General features: G+C 41.2%; 2 protein-coding genes across 4 annotated transcripts in view; both read right to left on the reverse strand.

Annotated features, from left to right (window-relative positions):
- Window positions 1–14,557, reverse strand: part of Gnb1 (G protein subunit beta 1) — a 66,431-nt gene that overhangs the window by 28,439 nt on the left and 23,435 nt on the right. The window contains exons 2-3 of one of the 2 annotated variants that reach the window (XM_052715535.1): window positions 9,390–9,438; window positions 580–676 (exon numbers count right to left, since the gene is read on the reverse strand). In XM_052715535.1, the coding sequence (XP_052571495.1) occupies window positions 580–636 (57 nt within the window). In that variant the 5' untranslated portion in view covers window positions 637–676; window positions 9,390–9,438. The remainder of the gene's footprint in view (window positions 1–579; window positions 677–9,389; window positions 9,439–14,557) is intronic. The other variant, XM_052715536.1, reaches the window with a different exon arrangement.
- Cfap74 (cilia and flagella associated protein 74) overlaps window positions 609–14,557 on the reverse strand; it is a 145,615-nt gene continuing 131,666 nt past the window's right edge. For both annotated transcript variants that reach the window (XR_008213563.1, XM_052715518.1), the window contains 2 exons: window positions 9,390–9,438; window positions 609–676 (listed from right to left, as the gene is read on the reverse strand). Coding sequence is in view for 1 of the 2 variants with exons in the window: in XM_052715518.1 (XP_052571478.1) it covers window positions 9,435–9,438 (4 nt within the window). In the remaining variant the exon portion in view is untranslated. The remainder of the gene's footprint in view (window positions 677–9,389; window positions 9,439–14,557) is intronic.

Raw genomic sequence — 14,557 nt, forward strand, 5'->3', positions numbered from 1 at the left:
CCCTGGCTGTCCTGGAACTCAAGAGATCCACCTGCCTCTGCCTCCTGAATGTTGGGATTAAAAGTGCGTGCCACGACCCAGCTGAAATTTATCTTTCATTTAGTTTTGTACTCAGGTAAACACATCTGCTCTCTCTGGTGGCCCAAGAGCTGTTATGTACATTCCAATGGTCATCCTGGAGCACAACCCACTTCAAAATCATGAAAAATAAGACAGGCACATATAAAATGCCATTTTATTGATCCTTTCACTTTAAGTATCTTTTTCTTTTCTCAGTTTAGCAGCTTTCCTCTTAGAGCTGATGCCACCTTCTCATACAGTGACCCACAGTAGCCAAAGGAGGACCTAAAACCTAGTTCCCCAGAGGAAGAATTTCAAAGTCTTTGATGAATTTTACAGAAACATGCCATGTAAATTCAAGCAACAAATTACAGCCAGTAAGAAAACAAAATTTCTGAAAACATAATAGACCAGGTATCTGGAGCATGATTAGCACATAATAGACCAATTTCACCTCACTCTGTTATGCATACAACAGGTAACTTCTGATCTGAAACATAAATACACATGGCTACGTACTCTAATCTGGTTCTTCAGTTGCTCGGCCTCCTGCCGCAGCTGGTCAAGTTCACTCATCTTCAGATCTCAGTGCTTTCCACACTTCAGAATCCAAGCTCTGCAACAGAAACATGGCATGAAATGGACAAGTTATAGTATGATTGGTTAATTGAAAACTTAATTTTGAGTAATTTATAAAGCAAGTAAAACAATGCCAGCACTTAGGAGGCAGAGGCAGTAGGATCTCTGTGAGTTCGAAGCCAGCTTGGTCTACAAAGAGAGTTCTAAGGATAACCAAGGCTGTTACACAGAGAATCCCTGTCTTAAAAAACCTAAAAAAACCAAAAAACCTAGGAAATTGAAAACTTCAGAGCTATGATCTCATAAAACAGAGAACTTTCCTACAGCATTCATAAAAACTTTTAAAACCCTATCTAGGACTGGATTATAAACATAATCATTATTTTTTACTGACTCTGTATAGTACAACAATGTCTAATACATTGCTGAAAATGTGATAGTAGACTGAAAAAAAACTGTTAATGCCAATAGTGGTAGTGTAATACACTAGTTAGGTGTTTTAAAGATTTATTTATTTATTATGTATATAGTGTTCTGTCTGCATGTATCCCTGCAGGCCAGAAGAGGGCACCAGATCTCATTACAGATGGTTGTAAGCCATGACGTGGTTGCTGAGAATTGAACTCCTCTAGAAGAGGAGCCAGTGCTCTTAACCTCTGAGCCATCTCTCCAGCCCAGAAAGAAGATCTTAAGTTCAATGCCAACCCGTACCACAGAGACCCAATCTCCAGAAAAATGAAAACAATATCACTTAAAACAGCATAGGCCTTTCTCATGAAAAGATTTTGAGTCTCTCAGAAACCAAGAACAATGCCATTCATCCAGAATAGCTACCACATGAAGAAACCAGGAGTAATTTCTTCAGGAAACAGGACTGGGGTAATCTGGAAAACTAGTACTTTGAAGCTATGGCAGTCATCATGAGCCTTAAAGGACAAAGGGTATCCAGTATCCAGAAATCCTCTATTTCTACTAAAACCCTAGGCTGTAGAGTCCCAAGAAGCTCAGAAATATCTTCACCCTTCTAGGTACGAACTGAAAAAGGCTGATCAAGTGCTGCATACCCAGTCATATAAGACAACATCCCCAAACTCAAAAACAACTGAGATCATCCTGTTATAAAACATGATTTTTTTCAGCCTTGGGATGCAGAAGTTCAGTTGGTAGAGTATTTGACTAACATATATGAAGCTCTGGATTTGAGCCCAGCCCCAGGATAAATGGGATGCAGTGGTGTACATATATAATCTCAGCATGTTGGAAATAAGCAGTAGGATCCGAGTCACCCTTTAAGGCCATCCTTGGCTATAGAATTTGAGGCTAGCCTGGGATATATTACAACTGTTTCAAAACTAGATAAGCAAACAAACCCGACTTCCTAGATTAGGGATATAGTTCAGTTAGTAGACTGCTTGCCTACAATATATGAATCCTCACTTATGCCGTGCTCACCTATAAAACAGGAAGTTCAAGGTCATCCTCAGCTACACAGTGCTTTGAGGTCAGTCTGTACTACATTAGTCACTGCCTCAAAAAAATAAAACCAGAGTGTGGTGGTACATGCCTTTAGTCCAGCAGCTGGGAGGCAGAAACAGAAGGATCTCTGTGAGTTCAAGGTCAGCTTCATCTACATACCCAATTCCAGCATAGCCAGGACTTCATAGAGACTCTGTCTCAAAACACCAACAAAAATCAAAATCAAACAAGAAAGAGACTTCTTTTCCTCAGAGGAAGGTATCATAGAGATGCCTGTGTGCCTGTCTGGAATTCATTTCAGTAGCCTAGGTTGGCCTTGAACTGATAAGCAAATCTCTTGTCTCAGAATCTTAAGTGCTGGAATAGCAGGCCTCATGTAACTGTACCTGGCATACAGACTATACTTCTGACAAACATGTTGGCTGTTAATCATAAATGTGATCAAAGCACCTTAAAACTGAAGGTGGAATTGCTTAATACCAATGTGGTTTATGCAAGGACTTTGACGTCCCCATGAAAACTAGAGTATGAATGTTCTGACAGCATTGTATTTACGTGTGCCATGTGAATGCCTATTGCCCTCAGATCAGAAGAATGCATTATGTCCCCTGGAACTGGAGTCAGATGGTGTTGGCTGCCATGTAGGTACTAGGAATCAAAGAGTCATCTCTCCAGTCCTTTCCCCAGTCAACAAAATTTTTGTGTAAAAGTTAAAGAGGTGCTTAGGGGGTTGGGATGAGGCAGAGACATGTGAATTCTTGGGTTCAATGGCCAGTTAATCTAGTTGAAATGGAAACCTCTAGGTCAGTGGTTCTCAACCTTCCTAATGCTTCAACCCTTTAATATAGTTCCTCATGTTGTGGTGACCCCCAACCATAAAATTACTTTCATTGCTACTTAACTGTAATTTTGCTACTGTTATGAATCGTAATGTAAATATCTGTGTTTTCCAATGGTCTTAGGTGACCTCTGTGTAAGGGTTATTTAATCCCCAAAGGGTTGAGACACACAGGTTGAGAACCCCTGGCTTTAGGGTCAGTGACAGGCTCTATGAGTAAAATAAGATGCCAGGATTGGCATACATACATGAGTACACCTGCATAAACACACACACACACACACACACACACACACACACAAAACAATGAAATAATTAAAACAATAATGAAATAAAAATTAACAAACAAAACCTTAGGAGTGATGGCATGCCTCTAATCTCCAGAACTTGGGAGATGTAGAGGTAGAAAGACTGCTTTGAGTTTGAGGCCTCTCTGGTATAGAGTGAGCTCCAGGGTACCTAGGACTGTGTCAAGATCCTGTCTCAAATCTTTCTCAAAATTCAAAAGTTAATATCACACGCTTAACTAACCACTGTTATTTTCATTAAGAGTAAAACATATCTTGGGTAAATCATCTGGATGATCCCACAGCTTAATTGCTAAAGTTCCTTATACTTTTCTATTCTATAGAAAAACGTGAATACCCTCAATGATCCACACTATCAGCTCCTGATGCATATACTGGTAACAAAATCCCCTCCAACTAAGTGCCTTTGTTGCTGGGCAGGACAGAAAGTGCTTAACTTGAGAAAAATGAGTTTGAGAGTAATCACCAGTAATGGACTACCAAGAAAAGCCTATAAGGTGCAGCTGTGCACTAAATGGAAGCCTCCATATTCCTAGACTAGCACCTGCTGTTGCCGAGCTCTCTAGGAAAGCAGGATATGGAGCAACAGAGCTTCCAAGAGATTTCTGACCACAATGGTATTCTCATTTTCTGTCAATGCTCCCCACCCCGCTCCTGCCTTTATTAAGAGACAATCTTGCTAACCGGCCTAGAATGGACTAAAATTTACCATTACACTCAGTCTGACCTCATACTCCACTTCTCCAGTCCTAGCATTACAGGTATGTACTACCATCTCTGGCTACAGTGGTTGTTTTCAAATGCATTAGAGTAGATGCTTGACTCACTAGGAAAGCTTCACAAAGGGAGAATACCTCAGGCTTCCCTGGACATCCCTGGCATTAGAGAACATTATTTACTTTTGCAGGAAAAGACTGGGTCATTCTGTCTTTAGCACACAAAATCTAAGAACTAAAGTTTAGAAATATTCATATACAACAGAATAAAATTCCAAATGAATAAAAACATGGTGTTTAGATAGAAAGATGTGGTGTCATGTTAGTCTTGCATGTGTTTGGCTTGCTTTACCTTACAGACTGCAAATCCTCTCACTGGTTTTACAGAGTCAGGGTCACTATATTCCACCACTTCTTACCCTATTAAAAGTCACTCAGGCTATAAAGATCTTCCACCCAATTCAGCATCCATGTAAGAAAAAGTAGCAGCCAAAGTCACGAGGTACACTGAACTAGTCTAGTCAACAAGCAGTAGTTGACCCAGACATAAACACTAAAGTTGACCTAGCTTTTATATCACAAGACTGAAAACAACACACTAACAGGGTTTTGTAAACAGAGGAACTTTCTGAGCTGCCTCAAAAGCTCCTCAGGCTTGGTAGCCAGTAACTTACCAAAAGTCATCTCAATAGTCCATCAGCTTTATCAAGATTTTTTACTAGGTTTCTAGTAAATCCATTTTCCTAGTTTTAAGCACTATAGCTGGGTGACTGTCATGTATTTTTTTCCCTAGTATATGAAGAGAGCATTCAATTAAAAAGAAAGATTTTAGGTCAATAAGATGGCTCTGTGGGTTTAAGTCCCTTGCTATGTAAACCTGATGATCTGAGTTCAATCCCTAGAACCTACCCCATGTAAAGGTGGGAAGAGAAAACTTGACTCCATAAAATCACCCTCTGACTCTCACACAGTATGTTTAAAAAAGGAAGGGAAAGAAAAGAAAGGATCTTAATAGCTAGTAATTTTTTTTTAACTTTTAATCTATTTGTGTGTGTGTATGGAACACACCTGACAAGAACAGAGGATAACTTTAAGGAGCTGGTTCTCTCCTTCCATGAAGCATTAACAATGAACGCCTTTACCTGCTGTCCTAATATTTATTACCTTTTACAGTCTGGAGTGCAGCACACAACTGCAAATGCTATTTACACTGCTTTAATGATTTAAAAAAAATGTATGTCTAAGAAGTCGTACTTACATTTAATCACTTTTGACTTTCTCTTCAGTGTCGTTAGTCCCTTGGCCCTTCTGGAAACCCCACCATCAGGTCTGCCTGCCTGGCAATTCTTCTCCTCCAGAGCATGTCCCAGGTAAGCTTTGGCTATGCTGAGGTGGCACTTTCCACCCTAATCCACTAAGACAGGACCTGCTGAGGCCTCAGGACTGCCCGTGACCCACATCTGCCCTCAGCTTTAACTTAGAACTGCTGTTTAGGAAATATGAATAATTTAAAAGCATAGGGCTAAGGATGTAGCTCAAAAGTAGGGTGCTTGCCCACTATGTGACAACAAACAAGCTGATATGACTCGGCCTTACTTTAAGTGACATGCAGTATCTTTAAGTAAAGTGCAAACATGATTACAATAGTTCACATATGTGGTATGAGATGTAACATCCCCAATTTTGTGACAAAGACAGCAGCAGCAGAATGCCCCTCCAATCAAGATCCCTGGGAAGGAAATCATGACAGAGTACCTCAACAGTGACCTCAGGGCCCTACTATTAGACAGCTACTAACAATTAAACTTGGGGTGCAAGCCTGCTACTGATAAATAGGAGAAATATGGACCACTGAGATGGTTCAGCCAGTAAAGACACCTGATGTCAAACATGGCAGCCTTATTTTGATTGCCCAGGATACACCTCATATAAGGGGAGAATCAACTCCTGCCAGCTGGCCTGACTTTCATATGTGCATTCTGGTGACCATGCACACACATAAAATAAACTATAATTTAAAATTTTTTAAAGGTGCATATTTTGAAAAACAATTTCATTGTCAGTCAGTGGTGGCACACACCTTTAGCACTCAGGAGGCAGAGGCAGCAGATCTCTGTGAGTTCAAGGCCAGCCTGATCTACAGAGCGAGTTCCAGGACAGCTAATGCTGTCTCAAAAAACAACAACAAAAAAAAGGCGGGGACAATAAAAAGAATTTCAGTTTCTCCAACATACAAATAGGACCTCACTAAATCACTTTCCACTGTGGTCTGGGAACAACATCATCTATGTCACAGAGCTAAAACAAAAATTAAATGAGATAATCAGTCTGACAGTGAGTGCCCTTCAACCATAAGCCCCTCAGTGATTATAATATTGAAGTGTCCCTTTCAACAAGACAACTCAAAGGTTAATAGCTGGCATTTGAGTAGAAGTCACATTGGCAAAGAACACTACTGTCCTTGTGTGAGATGCTACTTTCAATGACAGGAATTTCTAAAAGATTTGAGGTTATGATAGTGGCTGGGACTGGTAAGTCAATGCCTTTGATCCCGGCACTCAGGAGGCAAGGAAAGGTATGAGTGTGAGGCCAGCCTGTTCTATATAGTGAGTTCCAGGACAGCCAGATCTACATAGTAAGTAAGACCCTGTCTTAATCTGAAAGAAAGGGAGGGAGAGAGGGAGGGAGGAAGGGGGAGAGGGAGTGAGGAGAGATTAGACCAACTGTGAAGCCAAACCCAAGCAAACAGCACTAGACCTGAATACAGACAGGGAGCTGTACAGGAAGCAACTGCCAACACATTTTTTAAGTGTGATAATAGTATTGTTTCGTGTTTAAAGATACACAAAGTATTTAAGAACAAAGATTCTCCTCAAAACAAGCAAGAAATAGAGAAATGGATAGGGGTATATGTAAGAAATAAGATCAACTATGAGCTAGTGATGATTTTAAGTTTGCCGATAGGCGTTTTCCAAGTGGTTAACTTTTTGCATGTATTTCAATTTTCTATTAATAGTCACCTTTTAAATTTGGTAAAGTGAAACATACTTCTAATCTCAGCACTCAAAAAACTTAGACAGGAGGACTTTGAGAATTGGGTCAACCTGTGCTATAAATATTAATATCCTGTTTCAAACCTCTTTCCTGCCCCATGACTCCCAAATTTATGGACTTTGAATCTTGATTCTTGACTGAATGTAAGAAAACGAAGAGAAAAGAAAGCCGGCTGGAGGCACTTGCCTTTAATCACAGAACTCCAGAGGTGGAGGCAGGCAGATTTCTGAGTTCCAAGTCAGCCTGGTCTACAAAGCTAGTTCCAGGACAGCTGAGGCTACACAGAGAAACCCTGTCTCGAAAGCCAAAACAAAACAAAGCGCGCGCGCGCACACACACACACACACACACACACACACAGAGGATAGTGAGATGGTTCAGTTTATAAAGCACCTGAGTTCAGATCCACAGCATCCATGTAAAAAACTAGCCATGATGGTGACTGTCTGTAATTACAGCACTGGGGAACCAGAGATAAACAAAAACCTAAAACTTACTGGCCAGCCAGCCAGCCTAGCTGAATTAGTGAGTCTCAGATTTAGTGAGTGACCCTGTTTCAAAAAACTAAGGTAGAGGGCTTGGGAAGAGATGCTCCAGGCATTAAGAGCACACACTACTCTATCGAGAATTCAGCTTCAAGGCAATCTGAACCCTCTGGCCTCTGGGGGCACTTGCACTCACATGTAAATACCCACACACAGAAACACATACATATAATTAAAAATAAAAATACACACACACACACAAATTTTTAAAAATAGAGAAATGGGCCAGATGTTGGTAGCTTACACCTGTAATCTCAGCATGCTGAGAAAACGAGGCAGGAAGACTGTTTGACTTTAAGGTCAGCCTGGCCTACAAGGTGAAACACCAAAGGGAGGTTGGGGGCAGCAGGCTGAAGCGATGGCTCAGTGGTTAAGAATACTTGGTTGCTCTTGCAGAGGACTGGGATTTTGTTCCCATCACCAACACGGGACTAACAACTATCTGTTAACTCCAGTTCTAAAGTTCTCTCTGGCCTCCAAAGGCATTGAATAAATAAAATACAGATACATATATGTAAGTGAAACATCCATACAATTAAAATAAAAATAAATAAATCTTTTTTAGGGCCAGAGAGATGTCTCTATGGTTAATAGTACTGACTGTTTTCCCAGAGGATATGGGGTGAATTCCCAGCACCATACAGGCGATAACAACTGTCTGTAACTCTGTTCCAGTGGATTTGGTATGCTCTTTGGCCTCTGCTTGTACTGCATGCACATGGTGCACAGACATATAACAGGACGGAGAGACACACACACACACACACACACACACACACACACACACACACACACACACACATCTCAAAAAACTTAAAAATCTTAAAAAAGAAAAAAAGAAAAAAAAAAGGCTTTTAATCCCAGCACAGGGGAGACAGAAGTATGAGTTTGGTTAGCCAGGTCTACATTTAGTAAGACAGACTGGAAAAAAAGAAAAAGGAGGGAAAGGGAGTGACCTCCTAAAGTGCCAGCAATTTACTTGAGAGCATGAGGCAGGTCAGGGCCAGACTAGACAATACAGCAAAAGAACAGGTAAAACTGTGACAGAGTAATAGAGGCCATGTAAGAGAAAGTAAAACTGTAACAAAGGGTCTGGAGAGATGGTTCAGAGGTTAAGAGCACTGGCTGCTCTTCCAGGACCTGAGTTCAATTCTAGCAACCACATGGTGGCTCACAACCATCTATAATGAGATCTAGTGCCTTCTTCTGGCACGAAGAACATTGCATACATAATTTAAAAAAAAACCCAAAACAAACAAACAAAAACCTTAAAAAAAAAAAACCTATAACAAAAACTAGATAAATAAATTAAAAAATCCACCCTGGGCTGGTGGTAGATGTAGCTTGCCAGTAGAGCACAGGTTTAGCATGGGCAAGGACCTCAGTCTGACACCTAGCCACAAACACACAGAAGAAATGTAAATACTGTACTTTAAGAATTGATCAGTGCTGGGCTCTGTGGCATACACCTTTAATCCCAGCCCTCGTTAGGCAGGTGGATCTCTGAGTCCCAGGCCAGCCTGATCTGAAAGTGAGTTCCAGAACAGTCAGGGACACAGAGGAACCCTGTCTTGAAACATAAAACAAAACAACTGCTGAGTATCATGATGGACATGGAGCACACTTTTAATCACTGTCATTAGGAGGCAGAGGCAGGTGGATCTTTGTGAGTTCAGGGCCAGCCTAGTGTATACATTGAGTCTACACAGCCAGAGGTACATAGTGAGACTCCCTCAAAAAACCAATCCCCCCCCCAAAAAAAACCCACAAACCCCAAAAAACTGATGACTACCAATTATATATGTTAAGTTACCTTAATTCAGAAGTGTTTCTGGTCTGTTTTCCCACACATGTAAGTCTATCTGTAACAACAGAAAAAGTTATGTTTTTAGCATATTGGGGCTGTGCTAACAGCTACATTAGCTACATTTTAGGAAAGAGCACATAAATCATCCTCTTCTCTACTTTCTCCCCCATAAACTGCTCTACTCATTATAGAATTTAATTTTTCAGCACTGAAAAATAAAGAACTGAAGAGCAGGTATGATACATGCCTTTAATCAAAGTACAGCATTCAGATCTGACTTCAAGGTCAGTCTGGTCTACATAGTGACACCCTGCCTCGAAATGTGTGTGTATACACACACACACACACACACACACACACACACACACACACACAAATTTAAAAAACAACTACAGAAACAGTAAACAAAACAGACAGACGGGGGCTGGCAAGATGGCTCAGTGGGTAACAAAACTTGCTGCCAATTCTAATGACCTGAGTTCAATTCCTGGAAACCACCAACAGATAGGAGAAAACCAACTCCCAAAAGTTGCCCTGACCTACCTACCTATCTAATATACACACAGCCATGTACACAGTAGATGATTCCACTTACAAAAACACACCCCAAATAGGCAAGTCCAGAGACAAAATTGCAGGAGTTGCATGGGGCCATGTACGAAGAGTTGTTGAGGGAATTCTGCCATTAGGTCTGATAACCAATAATAAGGGGTGGCTTTGGCCCAGGGGTGGAGTTTATATTAGAGAGTAAGTGACCTGGGGACAGCAATATAAGCAGAGGCATGCATATTCGCTCTTTCGGACTGTGGAAGACTTGCTGAAGCCATGACTTGGTGACCTTCCCCGGACTTATCCCATCTCCCTCGGAAAACGAAGAGGCAGCAACAGCTGAATCAGTGGTGACAGGCAGCTTCTTCTATGTCGTGAGTGTACTGTACTGATATTACCTGTTAATAAATACTGACTTAATCCTAGACTTTCCCTCAATAAACAGTGAGATGTTACTGGGTACGGGGCTTCTTTTGGGGTGATAAGAATATAGACCTAGGTAGGGGAGGTAGTTTCACAACAATGTGAATATACTGAGCGCTACTGAATCATTCTCCTTAAAATGCTTTCATTTTCAATTATATGAATTCCACCCCCAAAAAGAAAAGGTGGGTGTTGAAGTGGAAGTTAGGGAACACAAGTTAATCAGTAAAAGCAAGCTACATCCACCTCCACAAATCCTCTCTGAAAAGGTCCTATGAGTATATGCCTGAGGAACCATCAAATTCTCTTAGTCTAAAGAAGGGTCTCAACCTGGCACCCTGATTTTTTTTTTCCTTGTTTGTTTTGTTTTAGTTTTTCGAGACAGGGTTTCTCTGAATAACAGCCCTGGCTGTCCTGGCACTCGCTTTGTAGACCACGCTGGCGTCAAACTCACAGAGATCCACCTGCCTCTACCTCCTGAGTGCTGGGATTAAAGGCGTGTGCTGCCACTGCCCAAAATATTTAATTTTTTTTTTAACATTTTGTTTTGCTCTGTTTTTGAGATGGGGTCTCACTATGTAGTTCTGTACGGCATCTAACTTGATATATAGACCAGGCTGGCCTCAAAGTCACAGAGGTCTGCCTGCTTCTGCCTTCTGAGTGCTGGAATTAAAGGTGTGTAGCACCATACTCAGCTTACCCTGAGTGGTGGTTTGAATAGGAATGACTCTCATAGACTCATGCATTTGAATGCTTGGCCCATAGGGAGTGGCACTATTAGGAGGTGTGGCCTTGTTGGAGGAAGTATATCACTGTAGAGGTGGGCTTTGGGGTCTTATATGCTCAAGCTACACCCAGTTGCTTTTGCTGAGTGTATCAAGATGTAGACCTCTCAGTTCCTTCTCCAGCATCATGTCTGTCTGTATAGCACCATGTCCCACCATGATGATAAAAGACTAAACCTGTGAAAAACCGTAAACCAACCCCAGTTAAATGTTTTCTTTTGTTAGAGTTGCCATGGTCATAGTGTCTCTTCACAGCACTAGAAACCCTAAGACATCCTGGTTTATTTAAGGTGAAATTATTTTGGGGGGAGGGTAAGTCGTCCAGCAACTGACAGGCATACAGTAGATCCCAGCTTCTATTGTCTGTTACAGCAGCACAACTAGCCTCGCTGCCGTCCCAAGTAAGAATTAGACTATAATGGGCCATAATTATCCCAATCTCTACACAAAGACCTTCCTAGGCATTTTTTCATAGTAAAAGATAAAGGGATAATAAATCACAATTTGCTCTATCTGAAACACTAAGGCTCCCTGGGGGTTCAAGCTCTCTATTTGAGAAGACACTGGGTAACTACTATGACACAAGGTGTGTACCTTCACCATCTCCAGCTCCTGTGGTCATGCTAGGATACAGTGGAGAAAGGGGCTGCTTGCTTAACTGTCCTGATAGCTCAGTTTCAAGTCATGTGAATTGTCTCCATTTATTTGGGGTTAAAAATAAGATCCAACTACAGTTTCTTCCATGGATTAACCAGCCCGTAGGAATCAGAACTTAGGGCAAGACTCCTAGTGCCACAGAAAGTTAAGGACAAACCGGAAACACCTTAAAGAAAACTAGGAAAATCAGAATTTAGTAAAACTAAAGCCAATATCCAACATGCTCTCACACAGCTACACCATCTAGTCTGTGGTACAGTGGAAGGGTGGGGTAGATACATCATAGATGCCTAGGTACTGACAACACTGACAGCCTGAACCTGCTTCCCATGGTTCATAGAAACCACCACAGAACTAGGAGCCAAAGTGCCAGACAGGTAGGCAGAAGAAAAGACTACTCTCAGCAAGGGAGAATGTATAGAGACTGAGCGAGCTAATGGCTAGCCACTGCTGCTTTATACACATGTGGCAATGCCAAAGCTTTCCTTTTTACAAAGTAGCCCAATATGGAAACTAGAAGTAGAAGCTATAAATTTCAAAGGTTAAAATGGCTTAAGTGTGGTTCAGTAGTACATATTTAGTATAGTATACATAAAGAGGCCCTGGATTCCATCTCTAACATAAAAAAAAAATACAGAACAATTTTTAGTTAAAATTTAAATAGGTAACTATCAAATCACGGATTTGTGAGTAAATACAAATATGTCACCAATTGTACAAGGAAATTTAGTAACAGAACTTTTAAAGTATTCTGATAATCATCTACTAGACAACACAGCTATTTAGATATGCAGCAGCCTGCTACGAATGTATACTCTAGCTTCTGTGGATGCACCAGTCTAAGCATGGTGCACAGTGTAAAACTTTCAGATTACCCCTTCCCATGAGAAGGAAGGACCAGCACATGCCCAATCCACATCCTCTTCCTTTCTGACACTCTCTCTGGCTGTCTCTTAAATGCTGGTATTTGATATACACGATAGTTCAACTTTTATTTAAAAGAATTTAGTGTGTGTGTGTGTGTGTGTGTGTGTGTGTGTGTGTGTGTATGTATAATGATTCCACCAAGGCAAATTAGACTAACAAAAACCAAACGCAAGCTGGGTGGTGGTGGCAAATGCCTTTAATCCTAGGCAGAGGCAGGTCGATTGCTGAGTTCGGGGCCAGCCTGGTTTACAGAGTGAGTCCACGGCAGCCGGGGCTACACAGAGAAACCCTTTCTAAAACAAAAAGGCAAAACAAACAAAGACTAAGTTCACCAGGCCAGGCTGTGTTCACTGGTTTTTTGCTTTTGTTTTAAAATGGTATCAGCACTGCACATACCACTTCTAAAAACGTTTGGATTTAAAATTTTTTAATTTATGTGTATGAGTATGTGGGTATGTACAGTGAATGCGGCTGCCCACAGAGGGCACTGGATCCCTTGTAACTGGAGTTACAGCACCAGCTGTGAGCTGCCTAATATGGGTGCACCAAGTACTCTTAACAATTGAGTCATCTATCCAGTCCTCTAAAAAAAGTTTCTATTACATTTATTTATTATATGTGTGTGCACACTCATGGGGGGGGGGTGCACAAACATACCCATGGCACATGTATAGGACCACTTGTGGGAGTCCATTTTGCATTCAAAATGTTGAGTCCTGTGAATCAAAATCATGTCCTCAGGTTTGGTGGCAAGCACCTTTATCAGATGAGCCATCTGTTAAGCCAACTCACCAATCCAGGATGAGAATTTTACAAAAGAGAAGTCAAGTCTAGCATGTAACAGAAGGTAGTGCAGTGAATAATAAGCCATACAGTGGTCATGAATGCACCATGCTCCCTTAGTCAAGGAGCCCAATTACAAAGTGGTACATTCCCATGGTTATACTAGGTTAAATTCCAAAGATCCGATACCATTTCAAGATTCTGAATAAAATCAACTGGTCCTGTTTTGACTCTGTAGAGCTAATTTAACAGTATTAAATATAAATATGATTACCTTCTAAGTACACATACACTATAGCACATACTGAGGTTTTAAGTTTTAAATATTGTATGTGTATAGTACTGTCACTTAATTTTTCTCAATCTTGAAATCGAATGCTCTCAAGAAGCTCTTTACAGGTTGATTTCCCATTAAAATGTGAAATCAAGATTTTTTTTCTCATTGGATAATCTCAACAAAAGATGGGGGACTGTAGCTAGAGTTTTTCTCTCCAGGTCCCGCCAAGCCCCAGCAGTCCCATAGCCCACTTATAAAATAAACATACAGACGCTTATATTATTTAAACTGCTCGGCCATTAGTTCAGGCCTAGCATTGTCTAGCTCTTACTCTTATACTCAGCCCATTTCTGTTAATCTATAAGTCACCACATGTTCCGTAGCTTTACCTGCTGCCTTTACGTGATGCTCCCTGGATGGCAGGCTGGCAGTCTCCTCCAGACTTCCACCTCCCAGCCTCTCCTCTGTGTCCCGTCTATCCTATACATCCTGCCTGGCTACTGGCCAATCAGCGTTTTATTTATTCACAACATACAGGACATCCCACAGCAGGACCAACAGCTCTGTTGTCCCCAGCACTAGGTTATAGACACATACCACCATGCTAGGCTTTTATGAGTGCTGAGGACCCATACTTGAACTTCAATAGAAAACTGAAAGAAAGCAAAAATGAAAGCAGCCATGTATGCCTCAGGCTACTTGGGATTAGTAGCTTTTTTGTGTGACAGAAACTCATTTTGGTCCTGATCTTGTGCCAGGGTACCAATACAGGC

This window comes from Peromyscus californicus, unplaced genomic scaffold, assembly GCF_007827085.1.
Source record: "Peromyscus californicus insignis strain IS unplaced genomic scaffold, ASM782708v3 Scaffold_5__1_contigs__length_169319896, whole genome shotgun sequence".
Classification (NCBI taxonomy): domain Eukaryota; kingdom Metazoa; phylum Chordata; class Mammalia; order Rodentia; family Cricetidae; genus Peromyscus; species Peromyscus californicus.